General features: G+C 44.2%; 1 protein-coding gene across 8 annotated transcripts; it reads right to left on the bottom strand.

Annotated features, from left to right (window-relative positions):
* Positions 1 to 494: 494 nt before the first annotated feature.
* On the bottom strand, positions 495 to 15456 carry LOC104583833 (mucin-5AC). 8 transcript variants are annotated; one of them, XM_024461822.1, is made up of 15 exons: positions 15176 to 15456; positions 14829 to 15061; positions 14466 to 14565; positions 14301 to 14375; positions 13275 to 13362; positions 12978 to 13027; positions 12169 to 12253; positions 11652 to 11794; positions 10816 to 10902; positions 3391 to 7133; positions 3052 to 3171; positions 2443 to 2559; positions 2177 to 2266; positions 1620 to 1727; positions 495 to 1134 (listed from the first exon to the last, which is right to left on the bottom strand). In XM_024461822.1, exons 10-15 carry the CDS (start codon positions 7072 to 7074, stop codon positions 1087 to 1089), a joined length of 4167 nt encoding a protein of 1388 aa, XP_024317590.1. In that variant the 5' UTR covers positions 7075 to 7133; positions 10816 to 10902; positions 11652 to 11794; positions 12169 to 12253; positions 12978 to 13027; positions 13275 to 13362; positions 14301 to 14375; positions 14466 to 14565; positions 14829 to 15061; positions 15176 to 15456; the 3' UTR covers positions 495 to 1086. The 8 variants fall into 8 exon arrangements, with proteins under 8 accessions (XP_024317590.1, XP_024317587.1, XP_024317591.1 ...); XM_024461819.1 differs by having other exon boundaries at positions 13275 to 14375; XM_024461823.1 differs by lacking the exon at positions 12978 to 13027.
* Between the last annotated feature and the right edge of the window lie 726 nt (positions 15457 to 16182).

Below are 16182 nucleotides of genomic sequence, written 5' to 3'. Positions count from 1 at the left end.
TTGATAATGTAAATTATATGACGCCTCCGCTCGAATATATATCTACATCATCAATGACCGAATCGCTTGGCTATCCCCAGTAGAAAACGGCCATAAAAGTTAGCGATCTACGAGATAGCATCAGTTTATATGAACAATATAATAATAGGCCAAAAGTCAAAAGGAGGAAAATGTCTCGCTACCATCATGCGCCCCACACTCTCCAAAGGAGGGAATATAGGCTAACCAATAGCCATCAACCTAAGCAATGCACGAAGATGGCGTAATGCTTAAACCAGCACTACATCCTTTGGGGACCAAATTATGTTCAGCTATCGACATCAACTGAAGTACCACCACCAGTGCAAGATTCACTCATGCACAACAGGCGACAGCATACCGGTGCCTCCATGTGCATGAAACCTTGGAAGTACTTCACAAAATATCACCAAAATCACAACAGGTCATACAGTTCAGGAATTGGCAGCTACAAAAAGGAGTAAATGGGAAAACACTTCACACATCTGGAACAATTTCATATCAAGGAAGCATCGCCATCATCTCTTGACATGGTGACTACAATGTGTAGGTTAATGAAGTCAGTATGCCAGGAACCTGTCATCTACTCTACAGTGTTAGATTAGAGGTTATGGTTACCACCCCTTGTTGGACTGGGAACCTGCAATAGATAATCTCCTACTACGGTGTTACCACAATACAAGTAGGATGGTGAAAGGCATTACAACAAAAGGCAGAGAACCGCTATAATTTACAACAAGATTGCGGTTTCTGGCACGTAGACATCCCCAGTTTGTGGGCTGCTATACAAAAGAAAACAATGACATTGACAGGCTCACGTCATGGATTTCCTGCACTTCTCATCCATGCAAGTTGTACAAACAGAAAAGGGCATGGGAGGTAGAAATGAAAAAAAAATTTGGGAGGTACTACCTAAAAGAAAAGGAAAAAAAGGAAGAAGAGGAGAGACTGGGGGGAGGTGGGTAAAATGAAACTGAAGATACACATATGGACGGTACAGTTACAGAAAACTAATCAATGTTGTGTTACCTCTATCTTCTTAGTTAGACATAAACGACATAAAATTGTTCACTCTGTTTGTTGTATGAGTTGTGTCCTTAGGCTGGACTCATGGACCTGTTCAGAGGAAAATAGGGCATAAGTTACATTACACAACATAGGATATTCTTCTTTTTCGCAGCTTGAAGCCTGGAAGAGCAGCGTATACTACCCTACTGTAGTATATGTACAATGTTTCTCATATGATTTCATTACGATGCCAAGCAAACAAACAGCGTTGCCACCTGGGCCTGGGCTTTGGGCTGAGCATAGTTAGTAGATTGTTGATGATATCGTAATGAAATCGTAAGAATTGAGTCGTACACAAAGACTTTCCGCAAATAATAAAGTGGGTGATCAGAGATCCGGTGATATAGTAATCAAATGAAAGATGTTTGAAGTGGAAGTAGAAAAGCTCAACACCACGCTTATGTGGCAAGGACAGTCATTAGAAATAGATAAATTATGCATGCATATGTGTTTTTACAAGTTAAACAAGTATATTTGATATGTGGAAACAACAACATAATGATGAGATGAATAAAATAACATCATGCTTGTACCTGTAGTGCTGCAGCTGTAGCCAAGAGTTCCCTGTATTCATTAAGTGTGGTGCTTTCTTTAGCAGCAACAGATGAAAGTTCTGTAACCAGAGAATGTGTAGCCTGTAGCTGCAGAGCAGAATCAATGGTTAGAGTCACCTGAAGGCCTCTGTTCTTGATTGAAAATGCTTAATTACCGAAAGGAGTTGACAATTAATGAATCAATCTAAATTGTGTAGCAATAATAGAAAACAATCGTCCCATTCCATCAGTAACAAAACTCAGAAAAAAAATAGCAACGGTATGGCAGAGTAGAAACTGAAGGAAAGAACAACCTGAATATTTTAAGTTCTAATAAGAGTACTCCCTCCGACCCATATTACTTGTCTCAAATTTGCCCAAATATGGATGTATCTATGTTTAAAAAGCGTTTAGATACGTGTAATATTTCGACAAGTAATTCCGGCCAGAGGGAGTAGTTAAATTTCCTTCAAGTACTAACATTGTTTCCCTGGTCAACAAAATGGCCATGTGGATTGTTATGCAGCAATAGCAGTAAAAGGCTTGCTATTTTTTACCTTTGATAGCAAGTTGCAAACAGATGAGCCCATTGCTTGCATAATGTCAACTGCTGAACTGACAGCGTTCTTAACAGTAAGTACATCAGCCTGCAAGAGGTACAAAATAAGCATCATTTCACATTTCACAGATAAAGAAAGCAAAATTTATAATCTTGTTTAGAATGTAGACAAGACAGGTTAGCTTTTCTCTACGGTAGTCACCTTCAAGTACTATGCTATCTAATTCTAGAATGGTTCATGTCTTGGGGGAGAATTATTGATACCTTTGCTCCTCCTGTAACTGGAAGACGCAATGTACTTGCTTTAAGAGCTTCAATTGCACCAGACAAAGAAGTAGAATGATCTGTTTGCAATGCTGCCCAGTGGTCGAGGTAGTCCATCTGCATCATGATGACGGATGCAACTGTGAGATCACACTTAAAAAGCAACACAAGCTTTCATACAAACAGTACATATGTTGGAATTTACTTAATGAAATACTAGTTCAGAACATGTAAAATGAAGTTTTCCACCAGTGGCAGGGTTTGGAAATGGAGATATAAGTCCCCCACATTTCTGTACAATGAACATATTTCTACAAACAGGGCAACTATTTTAGTAGGACAATTTATCCCGACAAAACAGGCATGGTAAGAAATTTAACACCCAATTTCTTATATTTTTCTAAAAAAAGCAAGGTAAGAAATTCCTTCCTCTCCAGCTACTTCAGTGAGGATGCATTTGTTCGGACAGAACAAGGCATTTCACTAATGTTTTAAACAGAATGCCACATTTGTAATTTATTATATAAACCCTTGCACAATCACAATGTAGAAGAAAAAAAAGTGCCCCGCATGATCCATGAAAATAACAGAGATGTCAGCATATCTTACTTGCTCTTTCAATACTATTCCCAATTTGACCTCTTGCCTTAGCCTTTGTACATAACTCCTTTTCATAACCATAGAGTCAGCCATCCTTGAGTTAGTATCCCATACACTGTAGAGCATAGTCTGCTTCAAGAGAATAAATCAAGTAAGAAAATGAGCTAAGCATATATACAGCCTGAATACGCATAAGAATGACAACATAACAGAGCGAAAGGAGCTTGAGTTTAGACAAAACATTAGATATCATTTTCTCCAAATTCATAACAGGATATGGCAAAATAAATATGCAAGATAAATGGGCGCTGATAGTGTAATGGGAAGTACTAATGCTAGAGTGTTCACCTCAGCACCCATCTTCTGGATTGATAGCATTTCATCTGCATAAGCATTCGTAAAACGCCACTGCAAGTTCCTGTTATATAAGAGGCGTAACTGATGGGCATCTTCCATGTGGCTTGGGCTCTTCTTTCCTCTTGTTGCATCACCGATGTAACTCAGAATAGAAGAGGGAGATTCGGATCTACCAGAACTACATGGTGAGACAGGTGTTGAAGGTCTAATCCTCAATGGGCTTGGCAACCTCCTAGAGGCAAATGATGACGTTGATGAAGCCTTGGTCGGTGATGAAGGGCGTAATAGACCACGTGATGGTGAAGACAAAGTTCTTGCCAACTGCTTTGGAGGTGCATTTTTTTCTGAATTATTTGAAGCTGCGTTTGGACTTGAACCAGCATTCTCCTCTTGACTTTCATCATCGGCAGAACCCGGGCCAACATCGCTTGACAAAAGTTCAGTTCCTTTTACTCTATTATAAGCAGAAGGCATCTTTCTTGGTGAAACTCTACATGATTGTACTGTTGAAGAGATCGGTTGTCTCATTTTATCAGTCAGATCCACACTTCTTGACATGGCGTTAGCACCATCTGGTCCTAGTATTCTTCTTGTAGAAACCAATCGTGATGGAATTACTGAAGATATTGGCTCATTACATTTCTCAGAAAAATCCATGCTTTTTGACATTATATTAGCAGTATCCGATCTTACTGTCCTTCTTGGTGACATTCCGCGTGATGGTACTGACATGGTTATGGGTCTCTTGTCTTTCTCAGTGATATCCATGATTTTGGGTATAGTATCAATGCCATCAGATGCAAGACGCCTTCTTGGAGAAGTTCCTCGAGATGGAATCTTTACCGACATGGCTCTGTTATGTTTTTGAGTTGCATCCACACTCTGTAACATATCCTTACTGCCATCAGAAATAGAGCTGTTTGGCGGTCTATCTTGCACTGCAATGGACAAGGATGATGCACATGTGCCTACATTATCAGAATCCAAGTTTTCTGAAGCATCACCACTACAACCATCTGGAGTTACCAAATTAACTTCCTCGGCAAATTGGATGACTTCTACTTGAGCATTGGTACCATGCAGTCTACTGTTTGAAGTCTCACCAGATCCAGCTGATGATTGGAACTGTGCACTACCTTTGTCAACAGTATCCACGATGCCCTCTGAGGCAAGCCCGCCTCTCCGTGGAGTCCCACGTGATGCTCCTGATGAGGTGGATGGTCTGCTACCTTTGTCGGCAAAATTGATGCTTCTCGATAGGGCGTCTATGGAATTAGAGGCAACTCTGCTTCTGGGTGAAGTCCCTCGCGATGCAGCTGATGAGGTTGATGGCCTGTAGTCTTTACCAGCAAAATCAGTGCTCTTCAATAAAGTATTGACACCGTCCGAGGCAAGTCGTCTTCTCGGTGAAATGCCTCGTGATGCAACTGATGAAGTGGAAGATCTGGTTTCTTTTTCAATAAAATCTGAGCTCTTTGATATAGATTCTACACTATCAGAGACGAGTCTTCTTCTTGGCGAAACCCCCCGCGATGCAGCCGATAAGGTGACATGTCTGGTATCTTTTTCAGAAAGATCCATGCTCTTTGATACACCATCAGAGGCAAGCCGTCTTCTTGGTGAAAGACCTCTTGAAGCAGCTGAAGTAACTGGCCCGACATCTTTCTCAGGAAGATTTATATTCTTTGATATAGCATTGACACCATCAGAGGGGAGTCGTCTTCTTGGTGAAAGACCTCTTGAAGTAGATGAAGTAGTAGGTCTGACATCTTTCTCAGGAACATCCATATTCTTTGATATAGTATCAGCACCATCAGACGCAAGACGTCTTACTGTTGAGATCCCTCGATATGCAGCTGAAGAGAGCACAGTTCTGGCATCCTTTTCAGCAAAGTTGATGTTATTTGAAGCAGAGTTAGCACCATCAGATGCAAGCCTTCTTCTTGGTGACATGCCTCGTGATGCAGCATATGAGGTCGATGGTCTATTATCTTTATCAGCGAAATCCATGACTTTTGATGTAGTACCAACACAATCAGATACCAATTGATTTCTCGGTGAAATACCTCGTGATGCAGCTGAAGAGGCTGATGGCGTGTTAGTTTTATCAGCAAAGTCCATCCCTTTCGACATACCATTGATACCATTAGAAGCAAGCCTTTTTCGTGGAGAGACCCCACGCAGTGAAGATGATGTGGATGGTCTGCTATCTTTTTCAGAAAAATCTGTGCTTCTTGGAATAGCATCAACCCCATCAGAAGCAAATCTTCTTGGGGAAACCCCTCGAGATGGAACTGACGAGGTGACTGTTTTGCTATCCTTCTCTGCAAAATCCATATTTTTCACAATTGCATTAACACCATCAGAAACAAGTCGTCTTCTCGGCGAATTCCCTCTAGATGAAGCTGGCCTCTTATCTTTCTCAGGGATATCAGTGTTTTTTGATAGAGTACCAATGCCACCAGGTGCTGCTGTTCTAGGTGAACGTCCTCGTGATGCGGCTGGGGAAGAGGCTCGTCCAATCAGTTTCTCAGAAGATTTTGCAGTTTGTGATGTAGCATTAGACACATTTGATACTGACGCACTTGGTGAAATACCAGGTGATGAATCAGTAAGATCCATGCTCTTCGACAGGGCCCTTGTGCCACCTGATACAGCTGTTCTTACAGGAGAAATCCCTTGCAATGGAATCGGCAAGGCTGCAGGTTTGACATCTTTACCATCAGTTATGATTTTTGATGCATCAGGTGTGCCGTTTGAAGCAGATGATGTCCTTGGGGAATCCCCTCGTGATGAAACGGATGAAGACACTAACCGATCGATCTTATCAGCAAGATCAATGCTTCTTGACAGGGCACTTGAGGCAGAGGACATTGATCCTCCCTTTGGTGAAACGCTGCCACGTGATCGAATCGACGACAGAGCTGACCTGTTAATCTTGTCAGTGAGATCCACACTCCTCGACATTGCGTTCCCAGACACCCTGCCCCCCATCATTGCAGGCCAGCGATGGTGGTCAATCACCTTGGCGTGCGGATTCTCTGGCTGCTCAGTGGCACTCCTCCCTCTCATCGGACTCCTCTTCCTGTCAGCTACCGACGCATCCCTCGTCCTGGTCTGATCTGCGGAAAAACTGCTGGTCCTCCCTGCTCTTGACTCGAGCTGGAGAGAAGAAGAGAGGTTCCGCATTGACGGCCACAGCCCATCAGGAACCCGGCCACCGCCACCGGACAACCTCCTCGGAGCACTCTGCGTGTCCGAGATGGCATCGCGCACCGGCGTGGACGAGCTGGAGGACGACGAAGACGGGCTGGAAGGCGCGGACGACGGAGACGACGGGGCAGAGATCCTGGATGGGGTGCTCGCCCTCGAGCCACCGGAAGCCAGCCTCGACGGGCTCGCGGACCTCCGCTCGGTGGAGTCGGACCTCTTCGCCTGCGACCCAGCCGACGACCTACCGGCATTCGGCGACGGATGCCTCCTCGGGTTAGCAGGCGCCGCCGGGGCCGACCCTCGACCAGCAATCGGCGACGGGTGCCTCCTCGGGGTCGCCGGCGCCGTCTTGCGCCTCACCGCCGCATCGTCGTGACCATTATTAGCATAACCGTTCTCCGCCGGCAGCTCAGATTTCCGCAGCAGCACGGCCCCCGGCGCCCGAATTCCGCAGGCGTCCATCCGCGCAACCACCGCCCGGGCTCAAATCCACCCGCATTGACAGCGCCACCCGCCAGTGCCTGCCACACCACAAGCAACAACAAACAACCGAACGTTTAGCTCCCAAAATCGATCAATCTCGCACAAGCAGAAGAAGGAGAATTCAACAACGCTTTAGGCAGCCGCAGGGCACGGACCAGATCGACGCCCCGGCAATGGGATTGATTTGGTGTGCAAAAGAAAAAAGGGGAGGGGGTGGAGGGACCGGAAGGAATTCTCCTCCTCTTCCCCTTTCGCAATTTTCTACGCGTCGTAGGAATGAATGAATCGGAGCGTCTCTTTCGGGAGGGAGGGGAGCGGGTTGGTGGTGGTGACGTGACGACGGGCTAGTGTCTAGGCTTTGCTCCTCCCTCCTCCAACTCACGGGAACTCCACGGCCGGCTCCTGCAAGCCGAGTAATGGCGAAGCCAAGCTGCCACGCCCCCAGAGAGAGAACAGAGAGAGAAGCGGATTAAATGGGGGTGGGGCGGGGGAGGAGCCGCGACTTCCCTGGGGTTAAGGACGGACGAGGCGACTAAATTACAACTAAATTGCTTTAGTACAACAGGCAACTAGGCAAGCGAAGCGAGTGAGTCCTCGTTACATTAAACTAAACTAATGGGAGCGGGGGAACTTTCTCTTTCGAGCGGGTAAAAAAAGCATTAAAAAATCGGTGGTAATTAGTAAAAAAAATCGCTGGGTGAAAACTGAAAAGAACGAAATCCACCAGCCACCGGGGAGGAGAGGGGACAAAATGTGGCCGTTGGGGAGGAGAAGCGTGGCAACGGCTAGCTAAGGGAGCGCTGAGCGGCAGATGGCGGGGCCTCATCGTTCTCTCTCGCCTTCTCCTTTCTTCGTCTTCGTCGTAGAGCAGCCAAGGAAACCGACGCGAGGAAACGGATATGCTCCAAGAGAAAAGCCGACGAGTACCTCTCGTTCCAGGCCGCCGCTAGCCATTCGCCATCATCAGGACAAAAAAAAAGAAGAAGAGAAAACTACGGACCCGTGGATGGATCGATGGGGGAAATTATTGGGAGAAATCGGTCGCGGAATTTGGTGGCCGGGCCCTGCCGTCCTGGGGATAGATAGAGAGGACGAAACATCTTACTCCCCAGCTTTCGCGAATTCCAACGGCGTTCAACGACAAGCGATCCGAGACAAAAACAAATCGCGCCGCAGCTAGCGGCAGCTTCGTCTCCCCGGAAAAATGGCCCCGCATGCGCCCCCGCCCGGACAAAAAGCCGCTTGCACGAACCCCCAAAACCGCCGCGAACGAGAGAGGGAGGCGGCCACGACGCTGCCGGCGCGAGAATTCAATGGAGAAGGAGAGGCGGACCTGACGACGCTGACCTCGTGGCTCGATCGACGCCGGGGAATCCAAGTCGTCCGGGTCGCGCGAAGGAGTCCAAGTCGTCGGGGCCGCGGGTTCGATCGGCGAAGCTTTCTAGGGCGTGCGTGCCCTGCGGGGAAGGCAAGGTAAGGGAAGGGAAGATGAGACGAGGGAGAAGGAGATGGAGACGGAGACCGACCGGGACGGGTCCCTCCCGCTCTCGCGGTTACCCCGAGAAAAGCAACGTGGGTGGGAGGAAGCTGTTTGCTCCTCCTGGAGGGAGCGGAGCGCATACATAAATAAATATAAAAACAATTTATTATTTCACAGTAATAAATGGTGGAGTTAATTAAAGGTTAAAAGTCTGTAAACAAACATATAAATACCGGAAACCCGGTACATTTCCCCGCTTTCCACCTTTTCCTTTCCAATTTTTTTTGCTTGCTTCTCCTCCACTGGGATCACACTGGCTAGTAATAAGTGGCTACTCCTATGTAGTCTTCATTAGAAGCATCATTTCTCTTTTCTTCTTGCTGAGTGCAGTGTTTAATTAATGAGTTCGAAATTGATATTGTATCTAGGAGTACTAAGTGAGTGATTTAAAAACTTGCACGGCACGGCGCTCCACGGCGGTCTACTACGGCCACCAGCTCGCCCACTGATGAGATCGTACCGTTGTGTTGCTGTTGGGGGAGAAAAGGAGTCCTCCCTGTGGCAAGCACCTTTCTTCCGAATCTCTGTTCTCCGGACTCCTTTCATTCAAAGGATTTACATACGAATTTTGAAGGCTTGAAATCCTTAAAAAAATAAATTCTATGTTGATCGTTTGATTCGTAGGATTAAATCCTATAGAAATTTTTCCTAAAAAATTATTTGTGCTACATTCCATAAATTTACATTCACTCCAACCTTTTCGAATAAATCTTTTGGTCCAATCAAACAAACTTTGATGCAAACAAAATTTTATAGAGCTCAAGTGAACATGACATTGCAATCTTACATTTTTCCTATTCTTTTACTTTTCCAATCCTATGAATCAAAAGGCCCTTACTCTTTTTCCTTTCCAGTCAAGGGTTTTCAGCTGGTTTGTAAAATAAATTCACTGGGAGTAGATGCTCGAGATGTTTGAATACCACCAATGGGTTGAGAGAACCAGGTTGGCTATTTCTCCTTTTTCTTTTCTGCCTTAAATTGCGAAATCTGACATGATCAGCAAGCAGTGCGCCTGTCTTACATTTTTCAATTCAGCTAACAATTGCCCTGGCCCCGAGTAAAAAACAAAATTTGCCCTCACCCTACATGTCCATGAGATAACTTGATATTCTAAAACCACGACAAGAATTTAAGAACGGAGAGAGTATTAGATTCATTTTCTAATGAGATCAGTACACATAATGAGATCTCCTTTCCACTTTTTGTTCTACTAGATAGTACTAGGTTTCAACTTTCCAGCCTGTTGCTATCATAGGGGAGGCAGGGGCGTTTAACAAAAAAACTTATATAACTCCAGATCGATTCCACCCTCTCTGGCATTGACTAAATACTTTTGTAATACTGTCGCATGAAATCAGTTTCCGATTTTAAAAAACAAAACATACAAACATTGCAAGTATTTTTTGCATGTGTAATTCTGATCCGCACACACCTCCCATAATCATTTATCCCTTGTGTTCTTGGATCCCATATAAATCTTGATGAAAATTATATTGGCTATACTGTGCGTTCACACACAGTATAATTCTGTAGTTATCCAACCATAGTGCATTCTTCGAAAACAGTTGTGAAAACATATTATAAAGCTGTGTTCATTTGTCAGCAGACACCATCACCAGCATAAAAATTGCCCGCTAAATGAACACGGTATATCTATACATGTGCACGTTTTAGTGAAAAGAGTGTTTGATCTAAACCAGAGGTCAGTTAAATAAATTTCTATTCAAAGATTGAACCCGAGCAAGCAAGCTGTACCACAACAAGCCTTGCCAACAGGGTGCGGTTCAGCTCGCATGTCCTCTCCAATATTTCAATTCTAAAGCCCACACTTTACCCAAATACAATAACCCACATAGCCGGCATGTGCCGGCATTTCACATCATGCCTAGCTTAGCTAGCTCGCGATCTTGCATGCATATTTTTTAAGGAGATCTTACACGATTACTATTATTACTAGCGTATCTACAAACAGAACAGCCTCCTAAATCCTAAGTTATAGACTTGCTTGCGAACATGGCAAGTAATATATACTTTAGCAATTAAGCTGCTGCGATGTCGCCGTCAGCTACAGCACAAAGACATTCCCGGTGCGAAGTCACAGGCCGGACCTTGTTTTTTGGGGGGTACGATAAAAGTGAAAGCAAAAAACAAAACAAGGAGGAAACAGGGAGAGGTCGTACCAGGAGGTCCCCTTTTAACTGGAGGGAGCCGCTGAGAGGGTTGGCAGTGGCACACAGCACAGCATACACAGACGCGGCTCAGGTCACCTGCAAAAGGGCAAGGTGTCCATGTCAATAGAAAGCTGCTTGGTTTAAACCCTACTGGAGCCAAGTGGTCCGTGATAAGTGGTAAATAGGTGGATGCTTCCGCTACAGAAATGCTGGCCAGCCAGAGACACAACACGGCAAGGGAAAGAAAGCATGCATATTGCAGAGGGAGCAGCAGCAGTGTTAAACTTGGAAGAGGAGTACTATACCACTTTGGATCGGTTAGGAAATACTACTAGATTGGTGATTTAGAAAGTCTACTGTCAAATTATTCCAACTTTGATCAGTAATATACATGAAAAATAAAAATACTTGTCATGTGAAAAATAATATTGTTAGTTTCATGGGGGGATTTTTTTGTAATGTCAAAAAAAAACTTGGCATGTTTACAATGAAAGTAACAGTCGAAACTGCATGTTTAAAATCGTTGTCATGTTTAGAACTACGTGCATTTATAAACAGACGGGTTATCAATCATTAAGAATAGTACTCCCACTGTAGTGATTAGGAGTAGTACAACTCTAGTTAGCAGTCACTGCTACTACTCTTGTAGAGTTGTAGTGGTAGGTTTGGACGTTTGGTAATGGCCCTAATGAGCTGCACCTTCACCAAGTTACTGCTGCTAAATAGCCCTCTGCTTTTGCCAACTACAGTACTGTTAAAAGTGGAAGCCAGATTTGGCGGCCATATTGGTGGATGGCCAGATTTCTAGTTGGATGAGACTGGTCCAGGTAGAGAATGCAACTCACATTGCCTGCTAAAAGCTGAGGAGGCAGAGCCAGAGTGGAGCTCCTGATTGTGCATCCAACAAAAGGCAGGGTATTTCAGATGATAAGTCCAACGCGGCAATACAGATGATCCACGCATCAGCTTGTTCATCAGTGCGACAGTGCTGCATAATGACGTCTAAAATAAGTCAGCGTGACACTCTGCAGATTGAGCAGCATCTTTTACCTAAAGGATCATAAGATCATGCTCTCAATTAGGAAAGAGAGACTGTTATTTACGCAGATCTTAATTCTCAAAACAGACCCGCGCCTCGTGTTCATCTGATAATATTTTAAATGGGGCATTTTTTTTACTATTTTCATAAATAAGAAAAGGTTGAGTTAACAAGTCTTCATGGCTATGTAACTACAAATACAAGTCTACTCTCCTGGCACGACGCTTCCAAAATGTTTTGCTCCCTTGTTCATCTGATAATCAGTTCATCCGTAGTAGGATCCATCTATATGTACCAGAACCGGAGATACCAACAAATCTCACCTTTGAAGAACCACGGAGCACAGCGGCTTTAAATGTGGCTGCCTGGAACAGGACCCTCCGGTGCTGAATTCTAGCTTTGCTTAGCCTGGAGATGAAATGGAAATTTGCATATTTATGGCAAGCCTGGGACCAGCATCAGAAAGGCACACTACTGCTACATTTAACTAGACGGCAAATGCATCACAAGGATACACATTTCTGGTAACATTTCACAAAATTATAGTACCAACAAGCAAACTTAATTAATTAGGCTGCGATGGTAAATAATATCAAAGAAGCTGTAGGCTTTGTATCACTGCAGTGTTAGCGGCTAGAAACTAAATGGGAAAGTTATGCGATAGTTATGGTGATGCAGCATCTGTTATACTCTATATAAATTTAAGATGCGAATTGTAGTTTAAAAGAGAAATTTATACTCTATATTTTACGGCTCTAATTAGAGCCATAACTAATGCCAGACGACAGTACTGCTATAATTCTATAGAAGAATGCACGAACGTGTGTATTTCTGTAATAATTGATGCAGTACATCCTAGTAATTAACAGAAGATCATAGCATATCTGAATGACTTCAATGTGTCCAAATGGAACTATGTACCCGGGACCATAACAACAGTAATGGCAGGGAAAGGTAAAGGGAAAAAAACAGCAGATCATGTCACATATTGTGTAACTTTAAACTTATCACAAATTGCAAAAATATTGAGAAACTAAACAGGAATGGGTGGTTTTTCTGGTTCTAATGCCCATAAATCTACAAGTCAATCGTCGCACATGGATCTTTAGTTACAGCAAGGTAACCATAGTACCTCATACTCCCATTGTCATCACATGCCACAATCATGATCCTGCAAATAAACTAGTGGATGCACAAAGTAATGCGCATAAGGGTAAATGTGACATTTGATTTAGTAATCTCTTAAGGGCACAAATAAATGCAGAGCTTCTGGACTGTGTCATGGGGATTGCCACCCAAGCAACAAATGACAACTAAGTAAAAAGCATTGTATATGGAAGAGGAAGGGATAGTAAATTGACTGAATACCAAATACGGTAGGGCTAACTTTAGGAGCAGACAGTTCATAGAATGGTATAGATGAACTTACAGGGGTAGCCTCCATAGTCCATACTGCTGGACTTAGATTAGCTCTTGGATATGTGGTGTGAATATCATAGGCTATCCAACATTTCAACCTGAAAGTGCCACATAATTAAAGCCATCTGCTCTGCAGCGTCAGATACTAGAAATGGAGAATCTGCAAGTAAATGCACATCGTGTTGAAATGTCCAATGCGCTCACTGTCTTGCTAAATTGGTAAATGCTCACAGGCTATACAGCATACTTGGATGATAATGATATGCCAGAAAGTCCTGGTGTGCGACCAGGATTCCAATGTGGGTTAAACGACGGTATATGGCACCAGTTGTAACTTTTGTTACTGGAACTTAACATTTCAGGGAAACAGTTTATTTAGTCATACCTTAGAAACAAAATCGCAAGATCTACCTCACTTATTGGACAATTGTGTACTCAAAAAGCTATTACCTTCAGGATTTACCTTAAGCTGAGTGATGCAGAGCCATGGTTACTTAAGTACTGAACCTTCAGCATACTATTTTTTTTTTCTAGAACACACGCAAACTGCTTTTGAGAGATTCAAAATGCTTTTTTTTTACCATTAACTTTTGATTTCTAAGAGGTATACCTTTCTAAGGAAAACTTTATGGCTACTGGAGCACCATGCTGTTGCATGCAATCATCAAGGTTGTGCCTTGATCATTGTTGTGGGATATCATGAACAGACTGAAAGCAATAATGGAATCGTGCAGCCTTTGCTATTCAACGAAGCCAGTATATTTTCTGTCATAGGTCATATCTGGTCAAATATGGATAGAACAGTGCTGTTTTGGTGAAAATCATTTACCCTAAACATCCAATATCGAATGTGTCTCTGTATCATGATAGTTTGGACCTTTTTCTCTTTATTTAAGATAACGAGAATAATTGTGTCATCCACAAGGTCTGATCCAGCAAGTTACTCCCTCCGTTAATTTCTAAGTTCTTGTCGTTGTTTTAGTTCAAATTTGTACTAAAACAACGACAAGAATATAGGAACGGAGGGTGAACATACTCCGTTTTGTAAATCACACTTCAACGACCTTGAATACACACCCTTCGGATCGATTAGGGTATCAACATCGACGACCTGAAAATCGGCAAAGGTTGACGAGGGGTTAGAAAAATGCAACAGTTGTTACTAGGCATTAGTGCAATCGATCACAGATCATTAATTTACCCTCTCCATGCCCCTTTTCACCGATAATTTGCAGTATCCGCCCTGTCATAAAGTGGACTTTGCTGGACCGTTTGTTACACTCTGGGTGACCATCGATAGCCTGGAAAACACCAAACCAAAGTTAATTACCACCATCAGGGTCCAGGGATCAGTTATAGACAGCAAAAAAGCAGCTGCGGGACTCTTTTTGCTTCGGCTGTCTGTACACTTGAGAGCAATCATGTTCGCATAGGTTGGTAAATGATACTATATGGATTATGGATGGACCGCCTCACGCTTCAGCGAGAAGAAATTGGCACTCGAGTGATCAACCGCTGCAGTACCGTTGCAGTTGCTGACCTGGGTTAGGGACCGGACAATAACCTTGACGCCGCTGTGGTTTTGCAGGGTTTGCGTCGGGATTCAGATCGATGAAATTGGACCGCCTGTTCCTCTCGGTGAGCCACGCCACCAGATCATTTGCCACGCGGCTGCTGATTGCCGACCATGGCCGACTTGACCTGAACCGCTTGCTGTATGAGAAACCTCGAGCATCTGAAGGGACGCCTGCAAGCAACCTGAATTTCCATTTCCAGTCGAAACAACAACTGCAAGCACTGTAAAACAGAACAAACAGAAAGGGCGTCAGACATGGCGCGCGCGCCCCCGAACAGCACCCCACCAAGCACGAACCCCGCGAAAAAAAAAACAGCATGGGACTCGCTGCTCACCTAGATTCTCGTGGCCGCGGCCTCCTCCCCAGAGCGGAGATGGCTGATGAGGGGGCGGCGGCGGCGTCTCCTGATCCCGCCGAGCCCTCCTCCTTGCCCGCCTCGGCTCTCCGCAGAGACCCCGGGTTGCCGCGCGCGAGCGAGGAGGCCCGGCACTGGATTGGTGATTTCATGGGTGACCTGATAGCCCGCGGCGAACAGATTGGGCTGTCTGCATCTTCTCTTTTTGAGAGGAAATGGCCTGTTTGCTGATTGTTTTGCACGCCGTGTGGGCTGTGTTTATGGGGTGAGGTTGAAGATAATGGCCTTTAACGATATGGGGTGGGCAACGAAATCCTCTAAAAAAAAGTATCCACGACGAAATGCTAAGTCACGTCCGCTACTTTTTTTCTAGGCCAACTGGGCATGATTTACTTAAAAAAGAGTACATGCAGTTCACAGTTACAACGGTTCATCTCCCATAATAAAGAAGTTACAACTGTCCATCCCAACAAAAGAAGTTACAGTTGTCTAGTCCTTCAAACGGAACAACATTTGAGTGGCCCGTTTGATTATCCAGAAGCTTTGTTATTTTTGTCCGATTTAGTTCTTCCGGCATGCTGCCAACCGTTACCTATTTAATGAAGTCAGATTGTTGCTCCATAAAAACTTCCCGCATGCGGTGTGATCCCCTCTCATATAAAAACCGAGTAGATAGAATAAATATAAATGCTTTTTCGCTAGCAGTATTCAATTCTACTAGTATTTCACTTTATATGTCGTTCCATTCTCGTTAGCTTACCTCTAGTGAGCTGACCAACTCAGCTCAAAGATGGATAAGTATTGGGGTGGATTCGATGGCACGAAAATATCCTCTCGCGAGAACCGTCTGAAGCAAGGGCGGAGGCAGCGCCCAGGCACACGGGCCCTGCCCCCATTAAGATTTGGAATTTGTAGTTAACTTTCTTCATAATTTTTGCAATTTTATCCTATAAACTTCAGTTTTTATGTTTCGGCCCTTCCAATAA

This window comes from Brachypodium distachyon, chromosome 3, assembly GCF_000005505.3.
Source record: "Brachypodium distachyon strain Bd21 chromosome 3, Brachypodium_distachyon_v3.0, whole genome shotgun sequence".
Lineage (NCBI taxonomy): Eukaryota > Viridiplantae > Streptophyta > Magnoliopsida > Poales > Poaceae > Brachypodium > Brachypodium distachyon.
Note: the sequence above shows the minus strand (reverse complement) of the source record. Positions and strands in the feature narration are given on the sequence as shown.

Coding starts and splice junctions, on each gene's coding strand:
- LOC104583833 (XM_014900935.2), bottom strand. CDS start 7,074: ATGGACGCCTGCGGAATTCGGGCGCCGGGGGCCGTGCTGCTGCGGAAA. Junction 3,172..3,390: donor TCCAGAAGATGGGTGCTGAG/GTGAACACTCTA, acceptor CTCTTGAAGCAG/ACTATGCTCTACAGTGTATG. Junction 1,135..1,619: donor CTACAGCTGCAGCACTACAG/GTACAAGCATGA, acceptor TCCTCTGAACAG/GTCCATGAGTCCAGCCTAAG.